Consider the following 17,683-nt stretch of genomic DNA (forward strand, 5'->3'; position numbering starts at 1 on the left):
CCCTGCCCACCCTGGCCTTGTAATTTTTTTTTAAAGAAGTATTTAAACTTTCCTCTGTCAGAACTGTAAATCAAACACAGCGTTTTGATTTATGTTAGAACATAAGAACCAAGGTGAGAAATTTACCATAAACTAATTAGAATAGTTTCATTTTTCAAAGTAAGTGAAATGGTAAAAGTAGACCACCAACATAAAGGATGAAAAATGAACTAGCCCATGCCAGGGGCTCTGTGTGTGCCCCCTTCCCCAATGCCCTCCTATTTCTCCCCACCATTCTTATTTCTTTTCTTTTTGTCTCTAGCCAAGTCAGTTACAAAAAGTACCTTCCATTCAAACCCTTACTCAGGCAAGGGCATGGATAAACAGTTAGGGGCTCCTGAAGTTCATCAAATTCAGGCTCTGGCAGACAAGGGAAGCTAGTTCCAGAGTTACGGATTGTTCACCAAAAATACATTGCCGCCAGCCTCTGAATTTTAAATCTTGGGACTGTTAACTGAGAATGCATGGGCTGAACTCTGCTCTTGAGTGGGTGCATACTGTGGGGAAAAGCAGTCTATAAGGCCCTGGTAATTCAAACTTGCACATACTTAATTTTGTGCACATATTCAGTGTAATTGAAGTAAATGGGACTACTCAAATGTACATTTAAGCATGGGAATACCATGTTTGCAGGCATAGGGCCTAAAGTAGTTAGGTCTTCAGGCATGATGTAGGGCTTTATAGATTTAAACACACATCTTAAATTACATGCGGAAGTGAACCAGATAACAGTGCAACATATGGTGCCCAGATGTAACTACCCACATGAAATTCCTAGTATAGTCCATCACTTTTATATTTCCTCTTAACCTCAGACATAGCCTTTTGCAAACCGCCTCTACTAAGGAGAATTGGGATCTATTGTTTAATTTCCTTTTAAAGCATTCTTCTGCTGAGGCACTTCCTTTGAATATGCAGATGCTTCTCCTTGCGGGCAAGGATAATGGGGACAGTGACACTACTGCTCACCAGCATTGTTTTCTCACCATCGCCTTGACTTTGTGGGAAGTCTCTGCCTCAGTTAATCCTCACTTATTAACATTATTTGAAGTAGATTTTGCCCCATTGATGAGGGGCAGTTACGGAGCAACAGCCAGAGGAGAAAATCTTGGGCAAAGCTTGATCCGAGCCATACTGCTTTGGAAGCAGGAACTGAGATCCCCTGCTCAAGATCTACAGATTTGCAGCTTCAAGCACATTCCTACTTTGCAGTTTCAGATTCTTTAAGGGACATAGACCTTTTAAATATCCCATATCTGTCTGAAAATATTTATCTATGATTGTTACAATCAATACCTGCAGTTACTAAAATGAAAGTGATTAGAGGAAAAACAATACTTTTTCCTGTTTGTTTATTTTGTATATAGTCTGCCACTTTCCCCTATTTGGGTGAGTTAGGCAACAGGAGAGAGAGATTTCATTTATAAAAAGAAAATAGAAAAATTTGATTGTAAAGCCACATATATTTGCGGAGGGCTCGGGGAAAGTATTTTAGCCTTTTTTAATTTACTAGTTTTCAAGTTTGTGATGTTTTAATTATTAAAACATTATTGGATCATTTTAGATTACTAATCTGAAATGGCCACTTAATTTAACATCCATACTGGCAAGTACATTGGCTGAGTTTTGTAAATAAACCCTCAGTTGTCAAATTACAAGCTCTGTAATCCGGGTTTGACAAACAACTCCAAAAGACCCTGTTTCACTATGAAAGCATATTTATTCTCCAAATGAGATTACAGTTGAAAGCCTACATAGTTAGACACATTAATTATATGCCTTTATCACTAGTAAAATAAAGTTGGCTCTCTGTAAGCATGAATTGGATCTTTCTTTGTTTAAATATACAAGCTGTACGCCTGATAACAAGCCCTAATAGATTATCACTGTAAACTGTGCAATATTGGATTACTATTCAGAAACAAAATTCCCACTTGAGGTCAGAAATGTGCTTCAGTTGCTCTGCTCCTTGCAGTAAGATCTATCTAATGTCAGTCAGTCAAAAAGAAACATGTCTTAAAAAGAGCAAATTTGTACTAACTGGATTGTTGCAAATCTGTACTCTAACATGATTTTGTGACATTGAGTCCAGTTCAGTTATGTGCCTGATTTAATTTAGAAGCCTCTTAATAGCTTATATAGTGGAAAATAAAATGAACACAAAGGGCATTTTGTTACAGAAAATACAAATTGGTGTTTGTTCTTCTTAGTAAGAAAGCTGAATAAAAAATAAACTTTCTGGGTTGGTATTAGCACCAAGATTTCCTTTGCCTTGGAGAATTGGAAAGTTAAGGGCAGAGCTGAGCATACAGTGGAAAACATTAATTGCAAATCTTCATTTGAATATGAAAGTAAATTTAACTTTCACATTTGGTTTCTGTGAATGTTAAGGCTTCTGAGATTTACTAATGTGAATATCTGTGAAAAGCAAACTTTAGATGAATATTTGAGCTTAAAGTGAATTTCAAGTTTTATAAGTGTAATAGTCACAGTTCACACAGTATTAAATATATATAGGTGACTGCAAAATGAGTATTACAATGAAATAGGCAACTTGAAAATTGTGTTTTATTGATTAGTTGCATAAGTCATCATCTTGTATATTGTCATCCTTTATGGACAGATGTATGATTTATTACCAACACAGTGACATTTTTGAATTGTATATTCCAACATACATGATACTACACTCACACTATTGGTTTGTTACAAATGATGTCTCAGTTCAGTTCATAGTGAAGTGTTCCTAACTCTCACAATTTTATTAAGAGTCACACAATATTTAGTGTTATTCTTAAAGCTCCAACTGATGTGATTAGGTGAGAGTCTCTGTTAATTTATTTTTAAACCTGTACATTTCTAGCTGTCAGAGCTGCAGAGAAAATCTTGCAAACAAACCCCCAAGTCTCTAAAATCAGAAAAGAAATAAAAGCAACCCACAATGTATTAATTTTAGAATCTCAGAAATTTTAAGATAGTCACATGATTTCTGGGAGCCTAACTCATGGTTTTTACATGGATGGGGTTGTCAGTCCTTTAGTGGATACTATTTACATCACAAAAGCAAATAAACTCCCTGTCATGTCAATTCTCCAGGACAGAGTTGAGGTACTTTGGCAGGACAGTGAAGGGGAGCTTGCATTGCCAGTGACTATTGAGTATTTTATGGATGAAGAGAAGACTTTGAGGTTTTTAATCCAAATACTTACAACAGTATTAAATTAATTTTAAATGAGCATGGGTAAAATAGATAAATCATTTGCCTTATTGGTGGAAATAAAAAACTAACTTGCGTTTTATTTTTATTGAGAAATTACCCAGTGCATTTATGTTATCTTTCCACAATATATTTCTGTGCAGATTACAAGAAATATTATTGCTTAGGTTTCCTGATTTCAAAATATGCCAGTCATTCTCACATACTTTCTCGTGTCAGGATGGTTTAAAGGGATACCACCAATTATTATAAATTTTAAATACATAATCTGTATATATATCTTGTTCATTGTTTGTGACATTCAAAAATATTATAGTCTACTGCGTTTAATCTAAAAGATGTTTGCTTTCTGGTGGTTAAGTGAAGTGGGTTCTGTATTTCTTTTCAACATTACAGGGATGTCGCAAATCTTAATATTAAATAAAGTGCTTCTGGATCCTTGGTGAAAGGTACTAATCCAACAGTAGATGTCTTAAAAAGTAAAATATGAACTAGTATAATTATAATTCTTACGTTGTCACCCCCACATATGACAATGCCCCTTCCCCCCAAGAAAGATAGAAGTATTTTAAAAAGCAGGAAATAATGTGTGATTCACACTTCCTCTTTGGCTCCTTGTCATATGATGCGTCGAAATCAAGGCTGTGATTTTGACATTCAAAATCACTCATGAAATAAGTCAAAATGTATCACTTTACACAGATCTTCATCCCCCAAGGCAGCTACAGTCCCCTGAAACAATGGAGATGTCAACCTCAAAGGTCAATATTATGTTACTCCTGGGAGAATTCTGCGCCACTGTGCATGTGTAGAATTTATGTTCACACAGATTTCTTTGTTTCCCTGCAGAAAAATGACTTTCTGATGGGAAAGCAAAGGGAAGCTAGAAAAGCCATCATGTGACCCTCCCCAGCAGTATGTTTTGAGTGCCCAGGGCAGACAGCAGAGAGGTAAATCACTGTGTGGCAGGGGTGGGACTGGGGAAGACACGGCTGGTGGCTCCTACCCTGTGCCAGGCTCAGCTGCTAGTCTCAGCTGGGTTGGGCAGGATGGAATTTACTCTTGCCTTGCATGGCATCCGGGACTGGGTCAGACCCTCCCCCAGCTGTAGGAAGCTCTGCAAAGTCTCTCTCCACCCCTTCGCTTCCTGCACCCATCGCTCCTCCTCAGATGCAGAGGAAGGGATCCCTTTACAGGGAGCTGCTTCCCCATCCCCCGTGCATCCAGACTCCCTCATACACACACCTCCTGCTGAGCCTCACCCCTTCCTGGCACCCAGAACTCCCCTGATGAGCCCACTCTGGATCACCCCGACTCACCACCTGCACCTGGATCCCCCCATACCAAGCCCTAACTAGCTGCACCTGGATCCCCACCCTACTGAGACCCTTTCCCTCTGCATCTGGACCCCCTTGCTGAGTCCCCCACAGCTAGATCCCTGTGTTGAACTCTATTCACTCCACACTCAGATCTCCCCTTCTGAGCCCGACCACCTACACTTGGACACCCCCCAGCAAGCCCCTGTTCATCCAGATCCCCCCCTACACCCGGATCCCCCACTGAGCTGCCTGCAGCCAGACTGTCCCACACAGAATGCTCTCAACCCATACCTGGATCTCTCCACACTTGGATCCTCCCTTGCTGAGACTGCCTTCCCACACCTAGTGCACTTGGCAGAGGGGCAGGGCTCTGGGGTGTTTCTGGGGCAGGCCCGGTCCTTGTGCTGTATCAGGGTTGGGTGCAGCCTCACCACTACTCCATGTCCCAGGAGGGGGGCTGCAAAGCTATCTCCCATCTCTGTGCAGCAAGTGGCCTGTGCTCCCCAATGCCACGCTGGAGCCTCCACATTTATTTGACAATGTTTGCAGAATTTTAAAATATTGTTCGCAGAATTTTTAATTTTTTGCCATAGAATGCCCTCAGGAGTATTATGTGCATTGGTGACAGAGTCTTTGCACCAAATGCCCATGAACCTGGAACTCCTGGAAGAGAAGCAGCATGACTAAAAACCTCAGCTTCTTTAGAGGTAAATTTATATTCTTTGGCTTAGCCTACGTGCAATAATATTCATTAAAAATATCCAGTTCCTGCAGATGGAAATGAAGGGAGAGAAAATTGTATTTTTGGCCTTTAGGCTGTCAAACTGTGTAGTTAAACAAGGTGGTTGGGGTGGGGTAAGATAATATCTTTATTGGACCACCTTCTGTTGGTGGAAAGGTCAGGCTTTTGAGCTTCACAGAACTTTTCTTCAGATCTGGAGAAGGAAATTAGAGAGTCCAAGCTAAATACAAAGTGGGACATATTGTTAAGCATAAGGGATTCACACATGCTCTAGGGGACCACTTCAAATCAAGTGGAATAGTGGGCAGCAGGGTGTGTTACAAGTTGTTATAATGGGCCATAAAACCAGTTCTTGTTACGTGTGTGGTTTTTAGGGTCCAGTAGAGTTATGGGTTCAAAAGACGAGATTGGGAACTAAGAGGTGTAGTGCAGGTATCCTTTGAGGATGAGGACTGAGAGGTCAAATATGAAGTGATTGCTTTGTGAAAAGTGTTTGCCTACAGATGATGGCGTGTTTTTTTTTCTTTAAAAAATTGTGTGCCTGTAATTCACCACACATGCAGCTCCACTATAGTTGTAATGCAGACAAGACTCAGGTGTTTCCAATATTGTGATCTTTAGACAAAATTGTGTGTCTGATCACTGTCTCAATATAGTGTTTAGTATCACTTGAACTTTAGACAGTATTGCCAATTCTCATGATACTTGATGAACTTATTATGGTTGCAGCCCACAGACCAATGTGATTAAATGAGACTAGTTAGATACTGCCATGACACGTATACCTTCTTGTGTACTATTTTATGAGGTATTAGTTTCCAAAAAGTAGAGCTCCCGGGATTAGGAAGTTACCACATGACTGAGTGGTAAATAAAAACCTAGATGAATTAATGCCTATAACCTCTATACAGTCCTCAAACTTGGTTCTGTGAGTCAGAACTTTGGATGTACTTCCATCTGCTGCTGTGATGTACTAACTGTTTAGAAAAGTGTTTACTACAAAGGCTGTACAAAATGGAGTTAAATATGGAGCTAAAATAAGTGTCATATACAGCACTATTCCAGAGCTTTCCCTGAAACCGTATTCCATCCCAAACCTTGTGTTCCTTTACTGGAACCCTTCCACAAGCTTTAACTTGACGTAAACTATTTTAGCATGATGTCTTTGTGACTTTTTCGCATGTGCTGAGATTGTCCATCATCAGAGGATGTTTATAAAACCTATTAGTAAAATGCTTGTCAATCTTATGTTTTGGAACATTAGTGGAGAATAGGCCAAGCTCTGTTTGGGGAAATGAACCTGTTGCTGTCAAAAATTGTCAGCAATTGATACCCCTAAATCAGTACTTGGAATAATGCTAGTGCAGATGAGCAAACCATCTTAGGAGGGAGGGATAGCTCAGTGTTTGAGTATTGGTCTGCTAAACTCAGAGTTGTGAGTTCAATGCTTGAGGGGGCCATTTGGGGATTGGTCCTGCTTTAAGCAGGGGGGTGGACTTTAATGATCTCTTGAGGTCCCTTCCAACCCTAATGATCTATGATTTCAGATTTGTCTGTGTGGGGTTTTTTTCTTTACATGTAAAAGGCCTGATCTACTCTTTGTCTCCAGGGAACAGGAACAGTTGTCTTATGTCCTACATACAGTGCTGCAGCTGCACAGCTGTCTCCATAGAAGTGTGCTGCGGACATGTATATGGTGAAGAGGCTTAATTGCTGACCAGAGTTGACATAAAAAATACCTCTGCAAGCAGCGTAAGTGCTTGTCAACTAGTTAAACCATTTTCAGCTGTTTAGGTGTCTCCTCTCTCCTCCCTGAGTCAGTCTCCATTTCCCTTTCCCCTGGTTAGTTGCAGGTAGGGTTGGCAATTTTGGTTGGATGTATTCCTAGAGATTTGATCACATGTCCATATCTTTAATTCCTGGAGACTCCAGGCCAGTCTTGGAGGATTGGCAACCACGGTGGCAAGTGGTTGCTCTGACAGAAGAGGTCCCCTTCAATGAGGGAAAGGGGGGGGGGGGTCTGGTGCTCTGGACAGGAATCTGTTTCCTCCACCCCCCTAATAAGGCAGAGCCCGGGGGAGGGGCTAGGATTTGAGCGTCCCGATGAGCGAGGCTGAAGTTTTCCTTCCCCGAGGCGCGGGGACGAACTCGGACATGCAGCTCCCGGCTGGCCTGGGGCAGCTCAGTCACTCGGAGGGCCCGACAGGGGCACAAAAGGATGGAACGCGCCACCGACTCGTAGCCAATTCCGCGTCTCGGTCGCGATTCAAACCCGGCGACCTGGCCAATGGGGACTGTTGGCGCCCAACAGCTTGCAGGAAGGGGCGGGGCTGCGGCCGAAGCCTCGCGCGCCAGCGGCCCTGTAACCGTCGCTCGGGGTAGTGGTTTTCGTAGCTCGTAGACGCTCCGCTCCGGCTCCTGCTGTGTCGCAGAGGCGATTCCGGCCAGGCCAGGTGGGGGCGGCAGCCCAGGTAAGGACCTGGGACTGAGGGCAGCCGGGGACCAGGACACACCCCCTCAGCGGCTTTCCCGGGAGGAAGGGCACCGTCCAGTCGCTTCCTCCATTCCCCTCCCCCACGCTGCGGGACATCGCGGTGCCGAGACCTTTCTCTCTCTGCTTCTGGGGGCTGGTGTTAAACTGCTCCGTCCCCGACCTCTCTCGCTCGTTAACATCCCGCCAGCGGCGTTCGCATCTCCGAGCGGGCGGTGACAGGTTCCGTTATCCGCCCTCGCCTCCTTTCTACACGGCGGGGGGCGGACAGGAACGGGGGGAGGCTCGTGGCGAGGGAGCCCCGCGACCTGAAGCGTCCATGAAAACCGGCGTGTAGGGCCCTGCCCAGCGCGCGAGACTGGCCGGCTGCCCTCTGGGGCGCGGCGGTGTCCGAGGGGACATGCCCCCTACACCCTGCGAAAGAGCCGGACGACGACTGAGTACCTCGCCTCTTCCGGGCTAACTGGCGAGGCGCGGGCGGGCTGAGGCCTGGGGCGCGCGGAACGCTGCGAAACCAACGAGCGAGACTTTACATCGCGCGCAAAACCGGGGCTGCGGGAGGCTGAAGAGGAAATTGATGGTCACGGGATCGTTTCCTCTTCACCGTTCACTCTCGTTACTCGCACTGCCGGGGAGGATTCCCGATCCCCAAACAAACGTGAGATCTGTTGCATTTCCAGGGCGAGCTCAAGCCATTTATCATTGAAGCGTTTCTATCAAGTTAAATGGGAAGACTTTTTCCCTCCATTGTGAATGCTTCTGGTTGAAAGTATATTTAAAGGGGACGAATGCACATTTTCTTCTCTAATAGCTTCAAGATTTGCTTTGCAAAGGCTGACAGATTTTCTCTTCAGTTGGGTATTTAGTAGTTGTCAGTGATGGTCTTTGTCAGTTGTTTTTCAATTTAAAATGTAAATGCTGTATAGAAATAGGAAGATGGAGTGGTGGTGTTGTCTTTTCTTCTTTTTCTTAACACTGGCAAGAAATTAGGTAATATATATTAATTTTTTTGGCTAAGGCTGGTTTGAAAGATACTATGCAAAATACTTCTGTGGTAGTCACACTAAATTTTTTTTTTTTTTTGACACCCAACTATTTACTATACTCTTTTGGTATACTTAATATAAGGATAGTTAAAGTCAGATCAAAATATTGTTTTGTTTTTGCTCTAAGCCTATTTATGTTTGCTTGCAAACACATTTTATTTTCCAAGTTTTGTAAGTGTGTTAAACTATATGTAAACATGTATAATCTGATTTTTAAAAAGGGTTTTACTCCTCTTAGTTCTTAAACAGTTAACTTGCTTATTCCATTCTTCCTAATCAAATCCTTACATTGGCACTATACAAATAATTCTAGATTGTAAGTATAATGATGATACCCTGAACTTTTTGTATTCAGTTTTTCTTGATTTAATGTGAAAGTGGTATGAGTGATGGTATGGGCAAACATAATCTCCTAGGCTCCAATTGTACAAAAACTTATATATGTGCTTAACTTTATGCACTGCAAGCACTTCTTCCATTGAAAGCTGTACCTTAGTGAGTATTGTGGAGAGCTTTTCCTAAAGGATGATTTAAATATTATTTAAGTACTGTACAGTCCATAACCTGGAAACTGCACTGTGAAACTGTAAAATGCAAAAGGCAATTTGAAGAGCAGCTAGAGTACACGTTGACCATAGGAGGACTGATGACATAACCTAGCATAGAGACAGCCACTCTTCATTAAAGATGTTCACTGCTGTTAGCAATGGTGGGAACAGTAGTATGGACAAGGTCCCATTGACTGCTGATACTTTAACTTAATCAGTTTACCTAATCAGGTCCAGATTACACAATGGTTAAAATGGTGGTAGATGCCAGCATTTACGTGTTCAAGACAGGCAGACAAACAGTGGAAACGGTGATCCTAAAATTATCTGTCATAGTTTATTTTTACAGAGGGTTTGAAAATAAAACTAACTTCTCCTTTGTGAATACCTGCTGTTCCATTAGACATGACTACTGGCATGTTCTTCCTGATCTTCAAAGTATAGAGTCTCTCTTCACCTTCTGTCTTCTGAAAAACTGTCTCTCTCTTCTAGTATGCACAGCATAATGCGCAAATGTTCAACTCTCCTCAGTGTTTCTCCTCAATATGGCAAAGCAGTGGGTTCCTTTGGAGTTCTCCCAACATTTCCAAACAGGAAAAGTTTTTTTTCAGTTTTATTTCTCCCTTCAGTCCTGGTAGGGAGATGGGCTACTAAAGGATTCTGAGGGAAGAAAGTGTTATTGGATGCTCATTCAGTGGTTCAGAGGGGCTGTAACTCTTTTTGCACTCCACAGCAGCAAGAGTGCAAGGAGGTATTAAGTTATGTAAGGGTAACATTTTGGTGATAAGACCTGGTCTTTTGGAAATCATTTTCCTGCCTCTTTCTCTCCTGATGTGAAGTATGACATAGCTAGTCCAAAGATCAGGTCAGTAAGAAGAGCAGGAGGCCTCCTGTATGTGTCCCTGTTGTGTTGTCTCTGAATATTCATCTATCTCTCTAGATCACTTTATGCATGTGTCAGTCAATACCAGAGGTAGCAGTGCCTCCTAACTAGCTCTGAAAGTTCTGATGGCTCTCTAATTTGAAAGCATCCTCAAGATCAGGGGTTGGCAACCTTTCAGAAGTGGTGTGCCGACTCATCATTTATTCGCTCTAATTTAAAGTTTCATGTGCCAATAATACATTTTTAGACAGTCTCTTTCTGTAAGTCTATAATATATAACTAAAGTAGTGTTGTATGTAAAGTAAATAAGGTTTAAAAAATGTTTAAGAAGCTTCATTTAAAACTAAATTTAAAATGCAAACCCCCCCGGACCAGTGGCCAGGACCTGGGCAGTGTGAGTGCCACTGAAAATCAGCTTGCATGCCACCTTCAGCACCCATGCCATAGGTTGCCTACCCCTGCTCAAGATTCTCACCTCTTTTGGGGTATCAGCATTGGATCCTGAGCTCTCACAGAAAGAGGTGGGAGGTGGGATAACACAGAAAACAAATCCAATACCTTCAAATAAATTGGATTTACAGTATTGGAATTAATGTAGTTTAACCGTTCTTTTAGGGCAGCCTAGCGATACAGCATATTAAATATTTTGTTCTTCTGGCTCCCTCAGTATGCGTTTGTGTGGCCTTGTTTATTCTGCTGTTTTACTTGACCTTTATTGGTCTTTCTCAGGGATGCAACTGAGTGGTTTTGCACGTTCTGCCAATGCCAATAGAACTTCTGTTTTCTGTCCACCTCCCTTGAAGCATATGATCAGTGTGACAACCCTATAAACCTTTTTACCACACTGTCCACTGGCTTTACACAGCAGTGCGGTGAATTGATCTTGTCTCATACTACTAGCATGACTTATCATTCAAATAACTGGAATCTGAAGGTAGAGGATCTGTAACTCCCTTGATTGTGGCATCCATGAACTCAACAAAAGTGAAGATTACCTGGAATAGGAAAGTCCTGGAATTGATTGTTTTATTCTAGGACTTCAGTCAGATGGTCTCCTATGTTGGAATAGTGGAGAGAAAACAAAATGAACATCTGGTTATATCTCAGGCGGCTTAATTAAGAAAGGCCTATGCAACCTTAATTTAGCCCCTTTGGGCGGAGTATATGCATTATGATATAGTCTCTAATTACATAGAATCATAGGGGGTTGGAAGGGACCTCAGGAGGTCATCTAGTCCAACCCCCTGCTCAAAGCAAGACCAATCCCTGGACAGATTTTTACCCCAGTTCTGTAAATGGCTCCTTCAAGGATTGAACTCACAACCCTGAGTTTAGCAGGCCAATGCTCAAACCACTGAGCTGCTCCAGGCCAATGGGAGCTGCAAGAAGTGTCATGAGCCGAGAGACGTACTGGCCGCTGCTTCCAGCGGCTCCCATTGGCCTGGAGCAGCAAACTGCGGCCAGTGGGAGCCGTGATTGGCTGGACCTGTGGATGCGGCAGGTAAACAAACCGGTCTGGCCCGCCAGGGGCTTTCTTTAAATAAGCGGTGTCTCAAGTTTGGGAAACACTGATGTACACCATAGAAAAACCCATGAGGAAATTTTAATAATTCTCTCTTCACAGCAGTTTCAATAATGTGCATTAAATAAGATTTGAGGCAGTATGTCATTCAGTGAGAATAATATAGATGCTCATTCAGTGAGTACCATCTAGCTTGTGCATTGAATGAGATAGGGATCTTGTGGAAAAAATAGTTTATGATCATGTTACTAAGGACTGTATCATAATATATTTTCTGGGGGAGACAGAGATTAAAGTTGCGTAAGCAACCTTAATTCTGGTATTTCCTAAATTCTGAGTGCTTGACTTGGCAATTTTAATAATGTTCTTTTAAAATAGGTATTTTATTTTGGTGCATAATATGGATAACACATGTAGATTCAATAGATTTGGAATGTTTTATTTTTGCATTCCAGAATAGGCCATGACAGTTGTGCTTCTGTACTAAAAGATTGGAGGTGGGAGAAAGGTGGGAATGAAGGCCTGGCTTAAATTTGTCATTTGATATAAAACCGTTTTTGTTTTTTTTTAAGGATTTTTTTTGGAAAATGCCAAACAGAAGATTTGCGACTGGTGAGGTGGTGATGGGTCGTTGGCCAGGAAGTGTCCTCTATTATGAAGTGCAAATAACTAGCTATAATGACCTCACTCACCTTTACACTGTTCAATACAAAGATGGAACTGAGCTTGAGTTGAGGGAAAGCGATATAAGGGTAAGTGTTCATCTGTATAATTAACAATATTTAGAATCCATATTGAAGTCTTAACTAAGTTCATAATGTGTACTATATTAAAAGTTTTAAGAACCGTGATCCAACTTGCTATCTAAAAAACTTTTGACAATGAAGGCCCAGGCCTGCAAGTATTCCACAAATAGAACTCCCATTAGAGGACTGTACCACACAATTGTGGAATTGCCTACAGAGCTGTTAGCTAGATGTTAAGTAGGTTTAAAAATTAAAAAAAACAAAATCTAAATTTGTTTAAAATACCCTTTTTAAAATACTATGTACAGAGCAATTAAAAAACACTCTTTTTGTAAGGGTCTTCTGCTCCAGTGACAACTAGTAGAGTCCTTAGGGATGATGAGAGTAACACCATACATGCTCAGGCCCATCCTTCTCTTCTTTACTCTGTGCCATGTACCTGCTACTTGCCTCTTAAATTTGTTCAGTTGCTATTACTTGTGAATGCCTTCCTGTAGAGCCTGCCTATGAGTTTCCCTTGAATGTAATATCCATGTGCTAATGCATGAGACAGGAAGTCAGCTGACATCAGCAGAATGCTAAAACTGAATAGACACACAGTGCTGTCAAATGCATAAAGTAAACTGGGAGGAAGAAACTTCCATTATAGTATTACAGATAGAAGGTACAACCTTTTTAGATGTAGTTTTTAAATTGATGGTACTTTAGGATACTTCTTAATCTTGACCCTTATATGTGAGCTGCAAAAGAATGGAAGGAAGTATACTTCCTTCTCTTTTTGTGTGTGTGTGTGTGTTGTTTTTTTTGATGTGTAAAGGCTTGAAAGGTGTTTTTTAAAAAAAATCTGAAAGATGATAGGTCTAATTTTTAGATAGCAATCTTGTCTTCTGTGGTTGGCTGTGTTGTACAAGAAAAAATGGGATTCTGAATTCTCTACTAGAGATGGTAAATTGTGGTTATGTATTATAGACTTGGATGAGGCATTTTTATCAGTGTGTTATCAGGTGCTTATTTCAAGGATGATTAGATGACATAGTGGTAAAAAAATCCTGAAACCCCCCAACATTTCAGTTTCCACCAGTGGTAACTCGTGAAATTATGTAGAATTGTACTCTTTGTTGAAGTCTTAAATAGTCTAAAGTGGATGAAAGAGAGGTCATTTAAATTTATAAGCAAGTTATTTAAAATCGCTGCTCAACACAAAAGAGTGAAAGGAATTATGTGAACTCTTTTTGTTCATATGAGAATCTGTTTGTTAGAGGTTTCTTATGGCTCCTGATGAGGTTAGAGTTGTTTTTAGAAAGAAAAACGTGTTTAAATGATAGGAAGCATGCGTATGAGGACTAGTGAAAACTTGTTCCATTCAGTTTGGGGCAAAGTTGCTCTCTAGTCTAAACACTGCTTTTCTGAGCAATATTTAGTAATTTTGATAATGAAGGGAATAAAAATCTGCTGCACCGTCATGGTTTTCACCACCACTCTTGGGACAAAGAAACTCCTCTCTTTCCTGATCCTGAAATATGTTCAGATCAGGTGGAGCGAAGGGACCAGAGATATTAACGTCTCCTTGACTGTGTCCTGAACAAGTCCTGAGAAGAGAATCTAAGATTTCTACTACTGGTCCCTTCCTAATCAGTTTTTTCCATAATCTTTATCACTTTTCTACTTGTCTAACTAGGTTGGTTTTACCCAAGTACGACAGATATGCCCTTTGCGATGCCAGGGGCAAAGTAAAAGTGATGGATAAAATTTGTCTTACCCTCAGATTAGGTATTTGAATTTTGTGCTAAATACTGTACAAGTGATTATTTTTTCCAGAAACTGAACAAATATCAAATGCTGTATTTTTTAAAAAATCTTTTACTCATCTTTTTGCCTCTCCTGTGTGTGTATGATCTGTCGTCTTATGAAGAAGCAGGATTGAATTTGAGAAACAAAACCTGAAAGCTATAAAAAGAGTCTTTGATGCCATCTTAGTCACTGCCAAGCAAAGGTTTTCCCCCTATAAAAGACTATGCAAATGGGAAATAAGGGAGGCTATTGAAATGAAAGTTTACTTATTTTTAAAATGTTTTAACACTCTTCTTTATGTGCATTTTAATACATCTTAAAAGAATTTGTTTGCTGTATGTTAGAGCCTCTGGCAACAGAACCCTGAAAACAACTGGTTTGTAAGAATAAGAAAGGTAACAAACAGGATACTGTTTAAGTTAACCTAAAATCTTAATCTGCTTATCATAACAGAGCTTCACATTGGTGAATTACAGGTCCTTACCTTCCTTGTGTAAACTTAGATGATTTGTATGAGCACAGAACGGAGTGGGAATTTTCTCAGTCATCAGTGAGGGCCTTGGATGTGTTTGAATAGAGTTTTGCTCCCAAGTGGTGGGGTTTAGATTTAACAAATTGAAGCAAAACAATATTCAGTACATTGATCAAAAAAATCTAAAAAGCAATGTCCTCACCTTAAAAGTCCTACCAGCAGCCTTTTATACCGACTATCCTCCAACTTGAGCACCTCTATTGACTATAATTGCAGAAGCATAGCACAGGAAAGAATAGCTTTCCAAGTAGGCAGGTCCCCAAGCCATTGAGGATAAAATTTCCAAATAGTTCCCAAATGACTTAGATGTTTAAATTTTTACTGAAAGTCAGTAGGATGTTAGCCTCTAAATCACTATGGCCTTGTCACCATTATCAAAGACAGGTGGTTTCTTAATGTAAATTAGAAAATTGAGTTAGCGTAGGCTACCAACTTTTAACCTGCTAAATTGTGCGAAAGCTACAGATTACTGTGTCTTCCCTAGGATTTGACATAAAATAGCCTTATTTGAGTGAGGTAATGTCTACACTGGCAATTGAACGACAGAAATCTCCCCCGCCCCCTCCAACAAACGTTTTGCTGGCAACAGGCACCAGTGTGACCAGCGCTTTGTTGGCAGAAGCGCTCTCCTGCCAACAATGCAAATGCCACTCATTGGGGGTAGAAGTGTTTTGTGGCAGGAGAGCTGACAAAGAGTGGCTACACTGTGTGACTTTAGCAACACAGCCATGTCGCTCGAAGCTATGTAGTATAGACATAGCTTTAGACATACCATCTTAGGTGCTTTTGAAAACTTTATCCTTACAGTTTTATATGTGAAAAACAATATCTTAAACTTCATCCAGAAACTAATATGGATCCTGAAACGTTGATGTTATGTGTTCTTAGTGAGAAATACTGCTTTTTAAATTGGCTGCAACATTCTACAGCACTCTGTTTCCAGGTTGACTTAAAGTGTGTTGCCCTGTGCAAAACACACTGCAATAATCTAATCGTTAGGTGATAAATGCAGAAGTAACAGAGTTCACATCTGAATGAAGTGATTTCAAGTCACCTGGTCAGATATAGATGAGTCTTCCTCACCACAGCTGCTAATAAGATCATTGAGCAGTAGCTGGGAATTCAACCATACTGTCACAATGCAAACTTTAACAAGTAGTAAGTAGACACCTTACATTAAAAGGAAGATATTTGTTGTCATGTAATGTTTTATAGTTGCTTCACCCAGATAATCTTAGTTTTATTTTAGACTGAGGTCTAGTCTACACTGTAAACTTACATGGGTATAACTACGTCACTGAGGGATGTGAAAAATCCACGTCACTGAGCAATACATTTATACCAAGCTAACTTCTAGTGTAGACAGCGCTATGTCAAGGGGAGGGCTTCTCCTGTCAGCATGTTAATCCACCTCATTGAGAGGTGGTACGTCTGTCGACGGGAAAAGCTCTCCTGTGTAGCATCTTTGCTGAAGTGCAACAACTTGGTCTCATCCGTACCTCTAATCTCTACAATCTCAGGGAGAAGCCATCCAACAGAACTGGTTGGACCGATGACAGTGAAATAGAGCTGGGTGCATCAGCATGCTGAAAATACTGTATTTCAGTTTTCCTCAGGGACCTGTGTACACACTGAACAACAGGGGAAACAAGTTTGAGTTCTGCAGAACTCAGTGAGAGAGTACTGATGACAGAAAATTTCCAAATATTATTTTCTGCAATATCTGAGACAAGATCTCAGAGGGCAGCCTGTTTACTGCTTCTGGGATTGTTAGAAGAGTCACTGGAATCATAGGCAGCTGACATGAACAGCTTGATCTTTACTGCAGCTAGAAGGAGCATGTATTACAATGTTGTTAGTGCAGTCTCTGTGCTATACCCAGGTCTGCACCCAAATTTGGCAAGGGTTAAGGAGACCTGAAGCAACCAGGTACTCAAGCCTGTCTCGTCTCAGTTGCTTCAGTATTAACCAGAAATGGAAGAATAGGGACTAAATACTAATGAGATTGTCGCTCCATCTTGGTCTTATGGAATGTTAGCTGAGTAGGGAAGCTTTGCATTACCACGGTCTCTGCTCAATTGCTAGAGCTGAAAATTGAGTCCCTTTGAGTCCTAAATTTACTACAAATAGTTAAACATTTTTATAGGTATTAGATGTTTTCAATTGTACAAATATATATTGAGAAATAACAGCTAAAATTACTGTCTAATTCTATTTTTATGACAACTTATTCTTTCATTTAGCAAAACCTTTACAAATCATATTTAATGTTTCCTGTTTCTTTCAGTCTGTATCATCATTTAAACCTCGAAAAAGCAATTCTTCCTCAAGTTCTCCTTCCAGACGCAGTGGTAGCAGATCCAGATCTCGTTCTCCTGGTCGGTCAGCAAAAGGCAAACGTCGTTCTTCCTCCCAAAGCAGAGAATTTAGAGATGAGAAAAAGAAAACAGTTCGGGAAACTAACTTAACTCTTCTGGTATTGGATTCATTTCTGATTGAGATCTGTCTACTTGCACTGATATGTACTGTGTTCTATAAACATGTATAGTCTAAAATGACATTTTTTTAGAGGAGTGAAAACTTTGAAGATTTGGATCTGTGGGTATGTGTCTAGGTTTAAAGAAAAAATTAATAGTACAGTTTGAAACAAATGTCCTTCCCAGTTGCTATTATAAGCGTAGTATTGCTTATGGTTAGGGCCTGGCTGCAGAATTGTGCTCAGGAAGCTCCACTTTCATTTTAACAAAATAAGTTTCCTAGCTTACATGAGTATGAAACTTGAAAATGTAAACCAAGTGTAAAGAGAT

At 40.8% G+C, this 17,683-nt stretch overlaps 1 protein-coding gene across 4 annotated transcripts in view; it reads left to right on the forward strand.

Moving 5' to 3' along the window:
* The window catches only part of LBR (lamin B receptor), a 92,614-nt gene that overhangs the window by 35,392 nt on the left and 39,539 nt on the right, over window positions 1–17,683 (forward strand). Inside the window, exons 1-3 of one of the 4 annotated variants that reach the window (XM_030557421.1) lie at window positions 5,169–5,282; window positions 12,380–12,559; window positions 17,164–17,352. In XM_030557421.1, the coding sequence (XP_030413281.1) occupies window positions 12,395–12,559; window positions 17,164–17,352 (354 nt within the window). In that variant the 5' untranslated portion in view covers window positions 5,169–5,282; window positions 12,380–12,394. Of the gene's footprint in view, window positions 1–5,168; window positions 5,283–7,524; window positions 7,789–7,817; window positions 8,467–12,379; window positions 12,560–17,163; window positions 17,353–17,683 lie in introns of those variants that run through there. The other 3 variants (XM_030557420.1, XM_030557419.1, XM_030557422.1) reach the window with 3 other exon arrangements.

The sequence above is a fragment of the Gopherus evgoodei genome, chromosome 3 (genome assembly GCF_007399415.2).
Source record: "Gopherus evgoodei ecotype Sinaloan lineage chromosome 3, rGopEvg1_v1.p, whole genome shotgun sequence".
In the NCBI taxonomy this organism is placed as follows: domain Eukaryota; kingdom Metazoa; phylum Chordata; order Testudines; family Testudinidae; genus Gopherus; species Gopherus evgoodei.